The sequence below is a fragment of the Trichoderma virens genome (assembly GCF_000170995.1).
Source record: "Trichoderma virens Gv29-8 chromosome Unknown TRIVIscaffold_81, whole genome shotgun sequence".
Classification (NCBI taxonomy): Eukaryota; Fungi; Ascomycota; class Sordariomycetes; order Hypocreales; family Hypocreaceae; genus Trichoderma; species Trichoderma virens.
In genome coordinates, this window is record NW_014013668.1 from 318995 (window position 1) to 335611 (window position 16617).

The 16617-nt window shown below is 47.7% G+C and overlaps 7 protein-coding genes across 7 annotated transcripts; all 7 read left to right on the plus strand.

Moving 5' to 3' along the window:
* Positions 1-1747: 1747 nt before the first annotated feature.
* TRIVIDRAFT_224245 (uncharacterized protein) lies at positions 1748-2524 on the plus strand (the record flags this gene model as incomplete). Its single annotated transcript, XM_014098786.1, has 2 exons — positions 1748-1782; positions 1855-2524. 2 exons carry the CDS (start codon positions 1748-1750, stop codon positions 2522-2524), a joined length of 705 nt encoding a protein of 234 aa, XP_013954261.1.
* A 1447-nt stretch (positions 2525-3971) lies between these two features.
* TRIVIDRAFT_68642 (uncharacterized protein) lies at positions 3972-4622 on the plus strand (the record flags this gene model as incomplete). The annotated part of the gene is made up of 2 exons (XM_014098787.1): positions 3972-4211; positions 4278-4622. The coding sequence occupies 2 exons, from the start codon at positions 3972-3974 to the stop codon at positions 4620-4622; spliced, it is 585 nt and encodes a 194-aa protein (XP_013954262.1).
* Positions 4623-5595: 973 nt separating this feature from the next.
* Positions 5596-6888, plus strand: TRIVIDRAFT_47969 (uncharacterized protein; the record flags this gene model as incomplete). Its single annotated transcript, XM_014098788.1, has 1 exon — positions 5596-6888. One exon carries the CDS (start codon positions 5596-5598, stop codon positions 6886-6888), a length of 1293 nt encoding a protein of 430 aa, XP_013954263.1.
* Positions 6889-7843: 955 nt separating this feature from the next.
* Positions 7844-8821, plus strand: TRIVIDRAFT_47961 (uncharacterized protein; the record flags this gene model as incomplete). The annotated part of the gene is made up of 1 exon (XM_014098789.1): positions 7844-8821. One exon carries the CDS (start codon positions 7844-7846, stop codon positions 8819-8821), a length of 978 nt encoding a protein of 325 aa, XP_013954264.1.
* A 350-nt stretch (positions 8822-9171) lies between these two features.
* TRIVIDRAFT_171594 (uncharacterized protein) lies at positions 9172-11306 on the plus strand (the record flags this gene model as incomplete). Its single annotated transcript, XM_014098790.1, has 5 exons — positions 9172-9618; positions 9694-10183; positions 10249-10610; positions 10672-10794; positions 10850-11306. The coding sequence occupies 5 exons, from the start codon at positions 9217-9219 to the stop codon at positions 11225-11227; spliced, it is 1755 nt and encodes a 584-aa protein (XP_013954265.1).
* Positions 11307-11841: 535 nt separating this feature from the next.
* Positions 11842-12954, plus strand: TRIVIDRAFT_68646 (uncharacterized protein; the record flags this gene model as incomplete). Its single annotated transcript, XM_014098791.1, has 3 exons — positions 11842-12573; positions 12623-12892; positions 12928-12954. 3 exons carry the CDS (start codon positions 11842-11844, stop codon positions 12952-12954), a joined length of 1029 nt encoding a protein of 342 aa, XP_013954266.1.
* Positions 12955-14811: 1857 nt separating this feature from the next.
* On the plus strand, positions 14812-16347 carry TRIVIDRAFT_155584 (uncharacterized protein; the record flags this gene model as incomplete). Its single annotated transcript, XM_014098792.1, has 2 exons — positions 14812-15052; positions 15197-16347. Coding segments are annotated over 2 exons (1392 nt in total), but the record flags the coding sequence as incomplete, so codon positions are not given.
* Between the last annotated feature and the right edge of the window lie 270 nt (positions 16348-16617).

The window sequence follows — 16617 nt, forward strand, 5'->3', positions numbered from 1 at the left end:
AAGCGCATAATCAGGCTGTTGAAATTGCAGTGGAGGGGCCAGTCAGTCGCCTTTGTGCTGCGAGTCCTGCAATTACTGCGGCGAAGGAAGGGGGGAAAGGCCTTGCGGCAAGGCCGTGCACGCGCAGAGTACCAGTACTACCATGCTATACAGTAGGTATACCTGGTATCATAAAGGAGCCCCAGCTCAAACAGGAGGCGTCGATGCATCTTACAGGTCCAAACTTGTGCTACTACTAACCTTGATTCGATCCAGATCCAATCCTCGACCGCTGATGCCACATGCCACGGAAGGATGAAGCTGCTGCATTAGCATGGCCGTTGTGAACGCCACGCCGCGCTACTTGTACTGGGCAAATCTCTGGTGGCGTTATGCAGCATTTCGCCGGCAGCACCTTTTTAGAACGCAGAAGTGACATTTCCCGTCCTCTTGTGCTCAACTGGTTCGTGGTGTTGAAGCGGGTTTCGAGGATCCAATTGGCATTCTGACCATCGTGAATCAAGCTAGCCGTGCTGCTCGGCCTCTAAACAAGGGCGCTGAAATGCAAACCCACATGCGCTAGAATGCGCCGTCCAGTGACCAAGAGGGTCTTGGATGACACCAAAGTCCCCTGAATCTGTGCTTGCAGAGCCGTGGCCCCATTATATCCAGGCACAGGCACATGCGCCCGACCCTTATCAGCTTGTCTAGGATCCCAGCGAGTCCCACTTCCATGGAGAAGAGAAAGGAAAAAAAAACCTGAACGGAAAAAGAGTCGGGGGCAGATCAAAAAAAGGAACAAGAGTGAGAGTCGGCTCATTTGCAGTACGACTTGCCACCTGCACCCTCCAATAACCAACCGCTTCTTAGCCGATATTGATGTTAAAATTGGCAACTTTTTTCGACTGTCAACTCTTGAGCATCTTAAAAAAGATACACAGCCTCTCTCCTTCGTATTTGTAGGATTGTGTCCTGATTGATATATTTCCGGAGCAACAGTTGACCACACGGAAGCCGGCAACCGAATCGGGATTACTGCTACTAACATAGAATTGGGACAACGTTCATTTAAGCATCCATCTTGGCTCAACTGATGAGACACTTAGTAATCGCAACCACGGGCATCTGGACTCGTATTCTAGGCACAAGATGCATGCACAGGCAAACAGGGATACCTCAAAGTCAGATCTCTCGGAATCATCCAGTGCTGTAGGTACAAGTACTGGGTACATGTCCTCTGTACCTTGTACACCAAGAGAGGCGCACTTGTACCCTAGAGCCATGATGGATAGAGGTAGCCTTGCTTATGTATATCGAGCCTACACATTTCAGACCGCAATGGCATCCGCTTTACACTCGCAGCGTATTTCTTGATGAAGAATGACTATCAGTGCTAGCTTCAACTTCCTATGTAGATACGGATGGCTATTCTACAACTCCAGAGTGGCTTAGTTTTGCAACTAATTTATAGTTATGGGCTTGACTTGGATAACTATAATCGCGGCATACATCAAACCAATGGAGCTCAAATTCTCACGCTGGATGGAGCAATCTGCTTATATGATGCTACGAGCTCAAATATTTGGGATATTTCATGAATTTGGGCCAGAATAAAGAAAGCCATTAAACTTAACTTTCATGAGTGTCTTTCAGCCATGACCTTTTGTCTTCTCTCCTGACCTTTTCTTCCCTCTTTTTGCCCATTTTCTCTTTATTCGTTACTTAATTCATTTCTTCCTCAGCTGTTTCCTTGAGCGGTTCATTTAGAATGGCGCGGTGGAATGACTTGCCGAACGAGCTCAGGTACCAAATCTTTGATGCCATACTCTCAACACGTCCTAAAGCAAGTAGAGCCATTTGAGCCGCTGTCTGTAGGGAATGGAAGAATTACTTTGAACAAAAGACCTTCCAGAAGCTCGTTCTGAACTACTCTTGCATCAGTGACTTTCGCCAAATCGTCCGAGGCCGGGAGGACATTGTCAAGCACATATGGCTGCGCATCCAACCCCCAAAGTGGGAGTGTTCCACTTGCGGCAATCTGGAACCATCTGATCGACTTAGCAGAAACAGCCGAATCTTCACAAATGCTTTATGGCAATTGATGGAAATACTCGGTTCCTGGGATGAGATGGATCGAATCAACAGAGGTCAGGGACTCACGTTGGAGATTAGTGTGCATGCTCCAAGCAACCTGAAGCACCACTTCGACTGTTGCACCTTTGACAAGGATATCCATCCATGCAGATCGCCTGAGGCGTGCACGGGCAAAGAAAGCTGCAGCCTATCGCGCCAATTGCTCCCACTCGAGCTGCGCAGCAACGTATGCGACGTTGTTCGTAACCACCTGAACTTAGTCGAAGAACTGCGTGCTGTGGAGAACGTCTACCTTGATTTCAGCGATGTGGATAATGGGAAAACTACACAACTTCCGACTGTGAACTGTGTCACGGAGTTGACTATTCGTCCGATAAACGTGCGCCGCTTTGATCGTCAGACGGTGAAGGAGATTGTTAGAAGTTTTGGGAAACTCGAAAAATTCAATTAGGAACCTGAGATTATCTTAATCAGGGAATTTTCTCAGATTTGTGTAAGTATTATCACACAAAGCGGCCCATTTTGCTGCCATGAGTGCACGCGCCTTCACTAACACTTCATCAGGGTGTAAAATCTGGAGAGGGAGGCATGGTCTTGGTCGCACGGGACGGCCGATTATTTGGATAATGAAAGTGTACAACAGTTAGCACTATGTGCGGTTGGATGTTGGGGAATAAAAAGGGCAAAAACTCTGTGCCATTTGAGTATCGGATCTATTTGGGACGGATTTATGACGATTGGGTGTTATTGCTTTGCCCGAACAAATAGTGTTTTAGGGTTGTTGAAGGAAAGTATGAGTGAAAAGGATGGGTAGTATGTTAAAATGGATATAAAAAAAAGAAGTGAGACCAAAGGTCTATAATAATGCGTGAAATGTCGAATAGAATGTACCTCTCTGCATGCGACTGAGGCTGTTAGTATGAAGGCTATTTCCACAAGTAAGATGAACGAAATACTTTTTAGTGACTACACTGAAGAATACAAGCATGAGTGGTAAATATACGGTGAGATGTTCACATGGTTATAAAACGTCAATACATACCTGAGAGTGAATGTCGGAATTATCGGCAGACTCAACGGGCATTGCACGGCCATACGAGCGGAATCATTTATGCAGTTTGTAATTCCTTCCTCAACTTGGAATTGAATACTTTATCCTCGAGCATAATAATTGATCATAGCCCTGTCTTTAGAATACTATATTGATACGTTGCTATCGCTGAAGTGATCTAAGTAAAGGCTCAAGTTGGGCATTCCCGTTGATGCTTCCTCGAAGCGCGCAAATAATTCACGATTTTGTCTCTTCTCTTTTCCTTATTATGCTCAATAATTAATTCTATGTACCCCATATATGTGTAGGATCCTATAGTTCCCGTCTCTCAACATTGTATGTAACTGTCTGATAGACGTACTCAAGTTGGCCTCGGATTTAGGTAATATTACTACCCCGAGACTGGTTGTTTCTTCTCTCTTCGATACATACAACGGAGATAATGGCTCTGTAAACTTGCAGTAAACGTCATCATAATGATACCATGTTCAACTTGTTATGAGAACCGGCAGTTCTCCGCCGTTGAACTCGTGTAATTCCGACCGGGAATTAGAAAGTGAATACAACACACCGCAGTCTGTGAACTCACCAGTGCAAGCTGACATTGAACAAAAAGATTTGGCGCGTTAATGTAATCAAACTCCGCAACTTTTTTACACCTGTGAGAAAAGGGCGTGGTTGCATTCGCCTGCATCTCGTTATGAGGGGTTCAGTTGGGTGTCTTACATATAAACCTCCCAATGCGCACGCATATTTATAGAGAGAGGAGCAGTCTCTGAGCTTTGTATGCATCAATTAATTTAAATTTGGTTTGATTATCTCTTACAGGTCTACTCTCTACCTCAATATGTCCAACGGAACCAGGAAAGCACCTGTCACATTGTCGCCCTCGAGGCTGGCACATGTGGTTTTGCGTACAAGCAACCTCAAAGAGATGTCTCCATTCTACAAGACATTTTTGGGTGGAGAAGCCCAGGTTGAGAGCGATCAGGTCGCTTTCATTACCTACGACGATGAGCACCACCGCCTCGCCCTCGTTCAGCGGTCAGATCTACAAAAGCTGCCACCAAAGTCCTGTGGCCTCGATGTATGTACCAAAGCACTAATTGGTCGAATATTAATGGGACTAACACTTCTTCTCTTCTTTTTTTAGCATGTCGCATTTGGGTTTGATAACATTGAAAGCCTATTGAAAGCATACTCGCAGCGCAAGGAGCACGGAGTCACGCCGGTTTGGTGCGTCCACCACGGGCTGACTATAAGCATGTACTACCGAGACCCGGATGGCAACGTGTTGGAAACATTCGTCGATGCTTTCGATGACCCGGAGAAGCAAAATGCGTATATGACGTCGAAAGACTTTGTGGAAAACCCAATTGGGGTGGATTTTGACCCTGAAGATATGCTGAGACGGGTGCAGAGCGGAGAGTCCAAGGAGAGTATTCACAAGAGGCCAAATATTGGACCTCGGGACCTGAGCACTGTACCCTTATTTTGACGGAACTAGTGGAAATTGGGGGAGAAACGAATACGCTAGAGTTTGTGTGATATCATATGTCAGTAGGAGTGCAATATGACAGTTGAGTTTTTGGTATTCCCGAAGAGTATCGCCATCTATTAAACTTTGCGAAGAGTTTGTTGGTGCATTAGCTTAGGACTCATTGCTGAGTTGTGCTTATTGCCGTGTAGTGTTCCTGGATTCATATTCTTTGCCAGCCTCAAGTTCCTCATTAGCCCTGCAGCTATATAATGATGACTTGTGGAACTTTAAGAATTGAATTTTCGTACAACCTCTGTATGCGTTCAAGTTGCCCGTCATGACCAATGTCTTAATGCCTCATTTCATCAATTGGTGTATCATGTAACCATGTACGGAGTAATCATGTAAGTAATTGCATGGCTGACTAACGCGAGACACGATAGGTTCCAAGTCGCCCAAGCACATGCAGGCAATGAGTTTTACGCCGCCTCAGCAAGACACGCCGCTTGTCTCGCCCAGCTCTGAGGCCGGCGTCAAAACTGTCTCCAAGCCACTCGCAAATACCGAAGCAATAAAGTACAGTAGTCTGTGCACTAAGACAATGTGGAGAGCTTCATGCCCACTTTACCCCAAGCCAAGCTGCCTTACATAAGCCGGGATGCCTGCACGTGCCACCTTGTCGACTTGTTTCATCGAGGGCTTGACCGGCCTATTTCATCGAAACCACCGAGAGACTTGAGATTGTTTCAAACTCGTCACCAACATTTGGAGCATCGCCCGGATCCTGACGCCCGTCGAGAGCGAAGAGCCCACTGCGTATTTTCGAGTCTTGCCAGCAATTGCCCGTCGATGATGGCCAGCTGATCGGCCCGCTGCGTGCCGTTTGTTCTCAGCAATCTCGCCGTTGTCGTCCCATGCCAGCGACGTCACCAATTGGGCACGAAACACCACAGCCATAATAATAATCCAACCATCCCGCCCACCGCCAGCGATGGCTTTCCTCGAGGATCCGCGTCTGCGTCAGCGCTGGAACCAGATCACACACGATGCAGAGGCCGTCACGGAGAATGCCGCCGCCGGCATTTGGACCTTCCAGCACCACTACATCAACCCATGTCTGGGGTCAATACGAGGGGCCATTGAGCAATGCACAACCGTGTGTCTGGGAGACCCCGAGGAGCGCATCCGGCGGCAACGAGAGCGCGCTCGCGAGCGGGCAGAATACAGTTTTAATTTTTACGATGACTGGGACCGCGAAGAGGAGAGCGGCGGCCTGTTGGGCAACTGGGGAGGGGAAGACTGGGATCGTCTCTTGGCGGGCTCTGGAAGCCAGAGGAGGCCCGAGACGGTTGACCAGCCCCGGCGAAAGAGGGGTATGAGCTACGGCACACGAGGAGCCAGGAGGAAAAACAGCGAGCAGGATCCCACCATTATTCCCAGCACCCAGCCCATTGGGTTCTTGAGCAAGCTCCCTTGGAAAATGGGCGGCACCCTGAGATACAAACCTAGTGCGGCAGATCTACAGGAACACCCTGGTGCCAGAAAACATGAGTATACCGAATCCCAGCCGCTGCTGGGGGCGGAAGATGATTCGGACCATGAGGGGCTATTACAGCCATCTCGATCAAGGAAGCGGAGCGGCACGACGGGATCGGGTGGGACATCGGATTCCTACCGTTCCCGCGGTGATTTGTTTCCAAGTGACGGCGAAGGAGATGAAGACGCAGTAGCGCTCGATGGCGAGGTGACCTATGACATGATTAGGAAAGATGATAGGAGCAGCGGCAGGAGTGGAAGGACACCGAGTAGCAAAGGCAAGCGACCGGCACATACCGTCTCCAGAACGGTGTCGAGGACAACGCTTGGCTCGGTTGCGTCAAGAGACTCGCTGGGTCTTGCAATTTTCGGCCAGGTGTCTCAGGATCCCACACAAGATGCTCAATTCTTACCGTCACTCAAGGACTTGGAGTTGGAAGAAGAGCGCCTGGGAAGAGAAGAGGATGAAGAACTGGCAAAGAAGAAAGAGGCTGCAGCTCAGCTGGCGCTGGAGAGAGGCTTGCAAACGGAAGCAGAGCCGAAGCCAGCAGATGTGATGGCTGATGAAGAATATCAGGCTGAAGAGCCGCACGAGATTCACTTGGATGACGATGAGGACAGTGATGAAGAGGCACATCACGATTCCGGGTTATCCGGACGTGATCTAGAGATTCGGGTAAAGGATAAGGCATCGCCGCCTGTTCGGCAGAGCGTCTTTGTACCTGCGCGGCTGCCGCATTTTGGTTAAATACACTGGAGCTAGCTTTCTCGGAGACCTAGCTGGCTGGGACATGCTTGGCCTCGAAGGCCATATGTATTACTGACATGGGATATCTAGATGTCACAGTTTATTGTTATGATGGGATTCTTGGGAAGAGATTTACAGCGTCTGGGAGCTGCTTTGCGTGGGTATGACGTGGAGCAGACGGAGAGGTAGGTTTACAAACATCGATTGACGATGACGAATGCATGAATGATGAATCAATTTTTTCTTCTTCTGATGATGTATATGAATTAGGCTTTGGTGATGATGCTCGTAGAGTCTAGTTGTACCAATGGAGAGAGATGTTGGTTTGTCGAGTTTTCACATGATGAGAACCAATTCCTCCTTCTGTTATATGACTGCCCCCATCGACTAGCAATTATGTTCAAATACCTATGCATCATTCACAGCAGACACTAAATATCCCCCTTGCCTACGAACTTATGAAAATGCATGCAGCCAATCTCAAATGCCACGGCAGCGTCTCACAACCGCACTTGATACCTCGGTAGGGGCCGTTTCCCCGCAAAGCGCATCCCCGCGAATCGTCTCCCGCAGCCGCAGCCGCAGCCGTAGCCGTTTTCAGGGCCTTGTGCAGGTACTAGCCGGTGAATATTACCGTGCTGGAGCCACCTATTGCCCAGAAGGGAGCTTCAGGATCAATCCATCAAATACAAATTTCATGTCTCGCTGCCAGCCGCTTCTCCCTCCTTTGTCCATTCCATATCAATTCTGCGTGATCGCTTAAAGCGGCCGGACATTGTATCGTACCTCCACTACAACCAATTTAATCCAACAGGTCTCCCATCATACTACTAGCAAGCATCAACCACACTCTCTTCGTCTCATTCATTGTATCACCGCCATGGCACCAACCGGACCCATCACCACTCCCATCACCACCCTTTTGGGTATCCAGCATCCCGTCATCCTCGCGGGTATGGCGCGCACCTCTGGCGGCCGCCTTGCTGCAGCAGTGTCCAACGCAGGTGGCCTGGGTGTCATTGGCGGCTTCCAGTACACGCCCGACCAGCTCCGCGAGATCATTGCCGAGATGAAGGCCAACTTCAAGAGCCCCGACATGCCGTTTGGCGTGGATCTGGCGCTGCCACAAATCGGAGGCAATGCGCGTAAGACGAATCACGACTACACCGGCGGCAAGCTGGATGAGCTGATTGACATCACCATTGAGAGCGGCGCGAAGCTGTTTGTCAGTGCAGTGGGCGTGCCACCCAAGTACGTCATCGAGAAGCTTCACAAGAACGGAATCTTGGTCATGAACATGGTGGGACACCCGAAGCACGCGGTCAAGGCGCTGGATCTGGGCGTGGACATTATATGCGCTCAGGGTGGCGAAGGAGGTGGTCACACAGGCGACATCGCCAACTCGGTGCTGATCCCAGCCGTCGTCGACGTGGCAAGGAAGTACAAGCCTCCAATGCTCAAGGGCTCGACGGCTCTTGTCGTTGCTGCGGGAGGAATTCGCAATGGACGGAGTCTTGCCAGCTCGCTGATGCAAGGAGCGGTGGCCGTGTGGGTGGGCACACGCTTCGTTGCTTCAGTAGAGGCCGGATGCAGCGAGGCTGCTAAACAAGCTGTCGTGACTTGCGGGTTTGAAGGCACAGAACGGACGCTGGTGATATCAGGACGGCCGCTGCGGATGAGGACGAACGAGTATATCCAGAGCTGGCATGATCGACCTAGCGAGGTGAAGGCGCTGTGCGACAAGGGAATTGTGCCAATGGAACACGATTTGGATGAGGGCAGAGACGTGGATATGCCGCACTTGATGGGACAGGTTGCGGGTGCGATTGACAAGATTCAGCCTGCTGGGGAGATTGTTGCCGAGATGGTGGAGGAGGCGGTTGAGATGCTCAAGCTGGGAGGGACGTATCTGACGGCCAAGAGCCGATTGTAATGAAGATGAAGTTGTGAAGAATATATGATGGATAAGAAAGAATGAAAGATAGGTAATTTGTTGGCCTTCAGGGAAAAGTATATCCTTGGATGCCGTCTTAGGAGATCACCTATTTATATGATGGAGTTTATGAGTTGATGAGCTGCCACTCACTCTCCAAGACGGTACAAAACGAATGTACCTTTGTGGCATCGGCCACTGTGGCTGGTGTCCTCTTTGTCCCATCTACATCTGTGGCGTAGCCCCACTCAAGTGGGAACAGTTTTTTGCAAATCGTAGACTAGCAACTTTTTTTTTTCTTATCGGTTCCTGATTGCTGGTGAAATATTTCTGCTGCAGAACCTGCATTGCCATCACAAACCGCCCAATCATCGCAGAATCACCACATCGTCACAATGGACGCCGCCACATTGAACAAGAAGCGCAAGCGGAAGCAGGTCGAGGCCGCTGCTGATGCGTCTAAAAAGTCAAAGAAGCTCAAGAATCCCCCGCCAGCGGTCGAGCCCGAGGTTGAAGATGAAGTAGCAGAGGAAGAGGAAGAGGAGGAAGAAGAGGAGGCTGTCTCAAACGAGGACCAGGAGAACGACAATGAGGATGGAGAATCAGATAGCGGATCAGATCTCGGGGACAAGCCCGCCGCCAGAGATGCCGATGGAGATGTCATACCCACCAACTCTGCGCCCATACTGTCAACGCTGGCCGACTCCCAGAAGTTTGAGGATCTCAAGCTGTCCGAGAAGACGATGAAGGCGATCCAGGAGATGGGATTCACCAAGATGACCAACATTCAGCGCAGTGTCCGTACACCTCCTAGGTCTCAGCCTAGGTCTCAATCTCCAATGGCACACATTTACTGACTTGCTTCTTAACAGGCCATTCCACCACTTCTTGCTGGCAAGGACGTCCTCGGTGCCGCCAAGACTGGTTCCGGAAAGACACTTGCCTTCCTGATTCCCGCGATTGAGATTCTCAGCTCCCTGCGATTCAAGCCGAGAAACGGCACCGGTGTCATTGTCGTCTCCCCAACTCGAGAACTCGCCCTCCAGATTTTCGGCGTCGCACGCGAGCTGATGAAGCACCACTCACAAACATACGGTATCGTCATTGGCGGAGCGAACCGAAGAGCAGAAGTTGACAAGTTGACCAAGGGTGTCAACCTTTTGATTGCCACTCCTGGTCGACTGCTCGATCACCTTCTCAACACCCAGTTCGTTTTCAAGAACCTCAAGTCCCTGATCATTGACGAGGCGGATCGAATTTTGGAGGTTGGTTTCGAAGACGAAATGAGACAGATTGTCAAGGTCCTGTCAAACGAAGACCGACAGACTATGCTGTTTTCTGCGACACAAACAACCAAAGTTGGTGAGTATTTCCCCCGGACTTGGCTTCATGCAAAGCGCACGTGTCTGACTGAATGTGATGTGCAGAGGATCTTGCCAGAATCTCCCTGCGACCCGGCCCCCTATACATCAATGTCGACGAGGAGAAGCAGCACAGCACAGTCGATGGTCTGGAGCAGGGCTACGTCCTTTGCGAAGGTGACGAGCGTTTCCTACTGCTGTTCTCCTTCCTCCGAAAAATGCAGGCCAAGAAGAAGAAGGTTATTGTCTTCTTCAGCAGCTGTGCCTCTGTCAAATACTACGCTGAGCTGTTGAACTACATCGACTGCCCGGTTCTGGATCTGCACGGCAAGCAGAAGCAGCAGAAGCGAACGAACACATTCTTCGAGTTCAGCAATGCGCCTCACGGTATTCTGATCTGTACCGATGTTGCCGCTCGTGGTTTGGATGTGAGTATTTTGATGGCTTGTGATTGGGTTAAAAGCCATTGTTACTGACAAAAAGAACTAGATTCCTGCCGTCGATTTCATTGTCCAGTTTGACCCTCCGGACAACACTCGCGACTACATCCACCGCGTCGGACGAACAGCCCGTGGTGCTGATGCTAAGGGACGAAGTCTGCTCTTCCTCCAGGTAAATTCATCATCCGTGCAGTTTTCATCAAAGTCCCCTGCTAACATTCTAATAGCCCAACGAAGTTGGCTTCCTGTCTTACCTCAAGGCAGCTCGTGTCCCCGTCGTCGAGTTTGAGTTCCCCCGCAAGAAGATCATCAACGTCCAATCCCAGCTCGAGAAGCTCATTGGCAAGAACTACTACCTGCAGCAGAGCGCCAAGGACGCTTTCAAGTCCTACCTCCACGCTTACGCCAGTCACAGCCTGCGGTCCGTGTACGACGTGCAAAAGCTGGACCTGACAAAGATTGCAAAGAGCTTTGGCTTCCCCACACCGCCGCGCGTGGACATTACGCTGGGAGCAAGCATGGGACGGGATAAGGTGCAGGCGAGGAGATCATATGGTAGCCAGCCGAAACAGGTTGGCAAGTACAAGAGGGACAAAAGGAATTGAGTTTTAATATAATTGTTATTTAAGCAATGTAGCCGTGATCCAATAAAATGACTGCGATTAATTGCAGGTTCTTTCAGACAAAAAAGCTTCATTCCAACAGCCCAACCGCAGTCAACGCAGTATCTCGATCACTCAGATGACAAAGTTTCTTTTGTCCGAAATGATATGGCCTAAATTAACTACTATCTTGGTTTTACTCTAAAAAGTCAACTAGCTGATAAACTTCTTTTGTCCAAATAAGATGAGCTTGCTTGACTTCCCAACGCAGTAATTTCACTCCAAACAAAGCAGCAGCAATTAAACACTGGAATTCCGCCAATCAGGTGATACAAGCTCCCTTTGTACAAGGAAGGTGAGCGCGACCAATAAGCGTAACAGGTGGTTTTGCGCTCATAAACTCTTTTGAGAGCATTGAAGTTGTAATGCATCATGTGAATCTTGATTGGTTGTTGTACGAATTTGCAATCTTGCGTGGTCGGTCTTTGGCCTGGTTGGTGAAGGGAGCTTTGAGATGCGGTGAGTGTTACATAAAGAGGTGCCGATTCACCACTTGTTTTGAAGGACAACCTGGAACCTCAGAAGAATTATTCGACCTGCATCCCAAATTCGACAACATGGACGACCCCAAGGACCAATATCTAGGCGCGCTAGACGAGTTGCAAGGCTTCCTAGACAGCTTTGATTACATTTCGGCAGCTTTCTGCCCACGTCTCCGATGTCATTTCTCGGGCCATCAATGTATTGACAACATACTCACGGATGGTTTAAAAGCCTTTAATTCGTTGGAAAATGAGATAGCAGCATCCGCTACTAAGGACTGGACTATTCCCGAGGATGTTGGCATTGCGTTGTACGATTTGGCTAAGATTTTCGAACCTTTGTTTAACAAAAAGCGAATCAAGAAAATGCTAAAACAACAAGCCAAAGAAAGGGCAGCCAAAGTCCGGATGGACAAATTAATAGCATTGGCAGCTGAAGCTGCAGATATAACGATGCTGGGATTGAAACTTGAGGCGCAAATCAAAGCGATAGATAGAAAGCAAGAATTGGAAGAACTGGCGTGGGAAACAGAGGAGGAAATGGACGAGGAAACAGACGAGGATACAGACGAGGAAACGAAAGAGAATATAAGAGATGAAGTGGCAGTTGTTTTGGCAGAAAAAGCAACAGCTGAACCAGCAGCTGAACTGGTAGCTGAACTGGCAGCCAAAACAGCAGAGAAATCCACGGCCGAAACAACACATAAGCCAGCAGCTGAAATAGCAGAAAAACCAGCAGTCGAAACAATGAATGAAATGGAGTGGAAAACAGAAGAGGAAACGGCAGATGAAACAGGGACTAAGGATGTAAGTAACAGTTCCCTAAAGTAACGGTTAATACTAAACACATAAACAGAAATTTCATTTTCATTTTGCAGCAAAATTCAAAAGCTTTCGAGAACAAGCCCGAAAACGTGTATACGATATGAAAACTAAAGGCAACATTTTCAAAGGCCCTACTGTTAAGAACCCCGTCGAGTATTCAGTTGTCAAAGACCTCGTTGTCGAGGATCTTGTTTTCGAGGACCTCGTTTTCGAGGACCCCGTTTTCGAGGACCCCGTTGCCGAGAACTCCATCCCCCCCGATGGCGATAAAGAGTTGAACTCTACAATGGCAGAAGAACATGTAAGTAATGGCTTATTCAAAAACAATGAATACAGCGAAGGCTAACACTGAAGCAAAATTAGGACTCCCCTTTGTGTTTCCCATTACTGAATGATCTTCGATCTCTGGTCTTGGAAGGTCCGAAATCTGTGAACACCAGCAGACTTATCATCAAGAATATATCTTTGGATTATTGCAAAGAGGTCGTTTCTCGAATCTTGGTGCTTGATAATCTTTTCGAAAAGATGCATAGCCCACTCACACTACCGAATAGTTACTGGGGTATGCTCAAGACGAGGGATCTCTCTGAGATTTATGCTCCGAGCATTTGTGATAAACTCCAAGTGTCGAATTTTAAAATTTTATTGGGCATCAGAGATAAGCATAAATTCAAACGCCGTCTGCTGCTTGTGACTGGTGAGCCTGGATATGGCAAGACAAACTTGCTGCTATATATTACCAGAATTTTCCTGATGGAAAGATACAAAATTTCAACCAATCACCACCAAGTGGTTGCGCATTTTTGCAAGCAAGGGGACACTTTTGAAGATTGCATCTCATCAATAGTCGGACAGTTTCGACCGCTGGCTCATTGTTACCATGCAAAAGATCTGATGATTAAACGGGACACCCAAAATGCGCCAAACTTCAACACTATGCGCGATACATTATATGACGCCATTAAAGAAACAAGTACCCCAACCTATATTATTATAGACGGCTTAGATGAGTGCAACAGTTTAAAAGACGACGGGACGGGTACGAACTTGTCAAGCTTCTTCTGGATGATTTCTGCAAGTAGCAAACTATCGCCCAATATTCACTGGATCGTTTCCGTCAGATCATTCAAATACAAAGGCTTATGGGATAAAATCGCTCACTTCATAAATATGAATGACCAAGAGGCATGGGCGCCCGCAGAGAGGCTTGTTTCCTTGCAGGTTGATACGTTTCTCAAAAAAACTGGCATCTACGAGTTTTCACGGAAGGCTCTCGAAGCAAGAATCCTGGAGAAATCTAAAGGAAATCTGCTATGGATCAAGCTTGCATGCTATATTATTGAGGATGATCCTTGGAATGCTCTTCAAATAATTGATGACCTTGGAGAGCAAATTGATGACTTATATACGCTCTGCTACGAAAACCTGAAGTTTAGATCGCCGGACTGTGAATACTTCAGGGAAATTATCACTGTCATGTTATCCGCCTATCGGCCACTTACTATCTCAGAACTCCGAGCTTTTATCACATTGCCGGATACTACTACCTTAAAAGAAATGATCACGACGCGATTTTTCTTCTTTTTGGAAGTTCAGGGCGATAGCATTCGTTTTACTCACCAGCTAGGCAAAGAATTTCTAATGAAGCATCATATTCGTCCGGTGGCACAAGAGACACATGCAAAAATTGCACTTCAATGCTTGAGAATCCTGGCATCAAGAGACTGCTGCGGTGAAGCCACGGATCAAGTTGGAACTCAATATTTCGCTTCATACTGGATCAGACACCTCTTGTCCTCACAATTCACATCTCATGATATTCATACAAAGCGTATAGGTCTCGATGTTGCTTTAATGAACTTCTTGAGCAATTCATTTACTAAGCATCTCAGCGGCGTAAAGACGATTAGTAAAGACCTTCTTCGGCTTCGCGATTACTTTACAGTGAGTTACAACCCCCCCATATGACTATGAACTTATCCATTTCCCGGTACCTTTTTTGGTCATAGTCAGCCGCCCATTTGTTCCTTTTCTTTTTGGCTAGGAGATGAAGTTGAAAATTTTTATTAACCGAAATGTGTTCAGAAATACATTGACAAAAACAACAGCTTTCACGAAGTTGTCCCTGATATAATAGACGCCGTGCAATTTCACATTTTCCACAGCAACATGGGCACGGGCAATTCAAAGGATAGCCTTTTGTTCTACTCATCCGACCGCATGAGGCGAAATCTACTCAAAAAGGAATTTCCTCAGCTGTTGAATGTGCCGGCGACAGAATGCAACTTAAACGACATCGTTCTGAATCTCGGTCATTCTAAAGAGGTTGTCTGCTGTGCCTACTCCCTAGATGGCCGCTTTGTCGCCTCATCTTCGAGGGATAATACTGTACGCATATGGGATACCTCCGATGGTACCCAGATCGGCATGCTTGATAGATCTGATTTGACTTGCGTGCGCTGTATCGTCTTCTCAGCCTCGGAGACTTTGGCAACGCTATCTGATACTGGTGACATCGATATATGGTGCTCTTCTACACACGCTCATTTAAAGAGAATACCCAAAGAAGCGATGCAGGAAAAGGATCCGAAAGTTAAATTCCGAGACATTGCGTTTTCGCCAGATGGAACGAAACTGGCTATAGCCACCCAAAAATCCATCTCAATCTGGACCTCGCTCGGTTTCTCGCAACAACCATCTTCACTCGGTTCAGATGATGGTATAATTCATTGTCTAAAATTCTTGGAAGATGGATTAATCGCTATTGCATTCTCTAAGACCATCTATATTTGGTGCTCAAAGACCGGAAGTGTTGTTCATAAACTTCTGGGGCATACGAAGGATATTACTAGCCTGGCATTCTCACTAGACCGCCAGTGTTTAGCCTCTGGGTCAGTAGATAAGACTATAAGGGTGTGGGATACAAAATCATTCAAGCTACTAGCTACATTGCAAGGTCACAAAAAACCCGTTACATCCATTTCTTTCTCGTTCGATGGAACGAAGCTGGCCTCAGGGGCGCGCAGTCAGATCATCAACATTTGGGACCTCGACAGTGAGGGCTCAGTTTCCAAAAAATTGGCAGTGAGGAGCTCTGAGACAGTCGTGTCAGTACAATTTTCGCCGAATGAAAACAGCCTGGCATCAGCCCTGTGCCATGGCGATGAGGGTACTGTCCGGATATGGGATACTTATACTTTTCCAGACGCACTAAATGAATCTGTTACTCCAAAAGACAGACATACATGTGCCATCGATTGTCTGAAATTTTCTCATAATGGGAAATTTATTGCTTCTGCCTCTTGCGATGGAAAGATATGCATATGGGATGGAGAAACAGGACAACACCAAGCTTCCCTTGAGAACAAATCCAACAGCCCCGCATGGCTTTCAATCTCACCGGATGATCAGAGTTTGGCTGTTTCTTCTAACGACGGAACGGTGATGATTTGGAATACAGCAACTTGGTCTCCGAGACAGAAGCTCATCGGCCACCGAGGCCAGGTATCGTGTGCTCTATTCTCTCCGGACAGGAAGTACGTAGCTTCAGGGTCATTCGACAAGACCGTCCGGGTATGGGAATTGGATTCAGTGGCGAACAATGACGGAATTAAAGAAACAAAAGAGGCCCTTGAGCTCAGCTGCGAAAATGACAAAGTGGTTTCGATCGCGTTTTCACCTGACGGCAGAAAATTAGCTTCTTCTGCGAATGATGGTAGAGTCATTCGAGTCTGGAACATGGAATCAAAGGATATTGCTGCAAATGTCAGCAAACTCTCACGAGAAGAGACTTATCTTTCTCATAGGATTTTCTTCTCATCGGATGGAAATTTCATTATTGCTTCTGGGCAAAACCACCTGAGCATTTGGGACATACACACCAAAAAACGCATAAGAACTATTCACAATGGGCTGACATTGTTTCAGTCCGTAACATTGAATGACAATTATCCAGAATACATATTCACCGAAGCTGGCCCCTACTACGTCGGCTGGAAATTTAGATTTGAGCCTCTTCCTGAACAT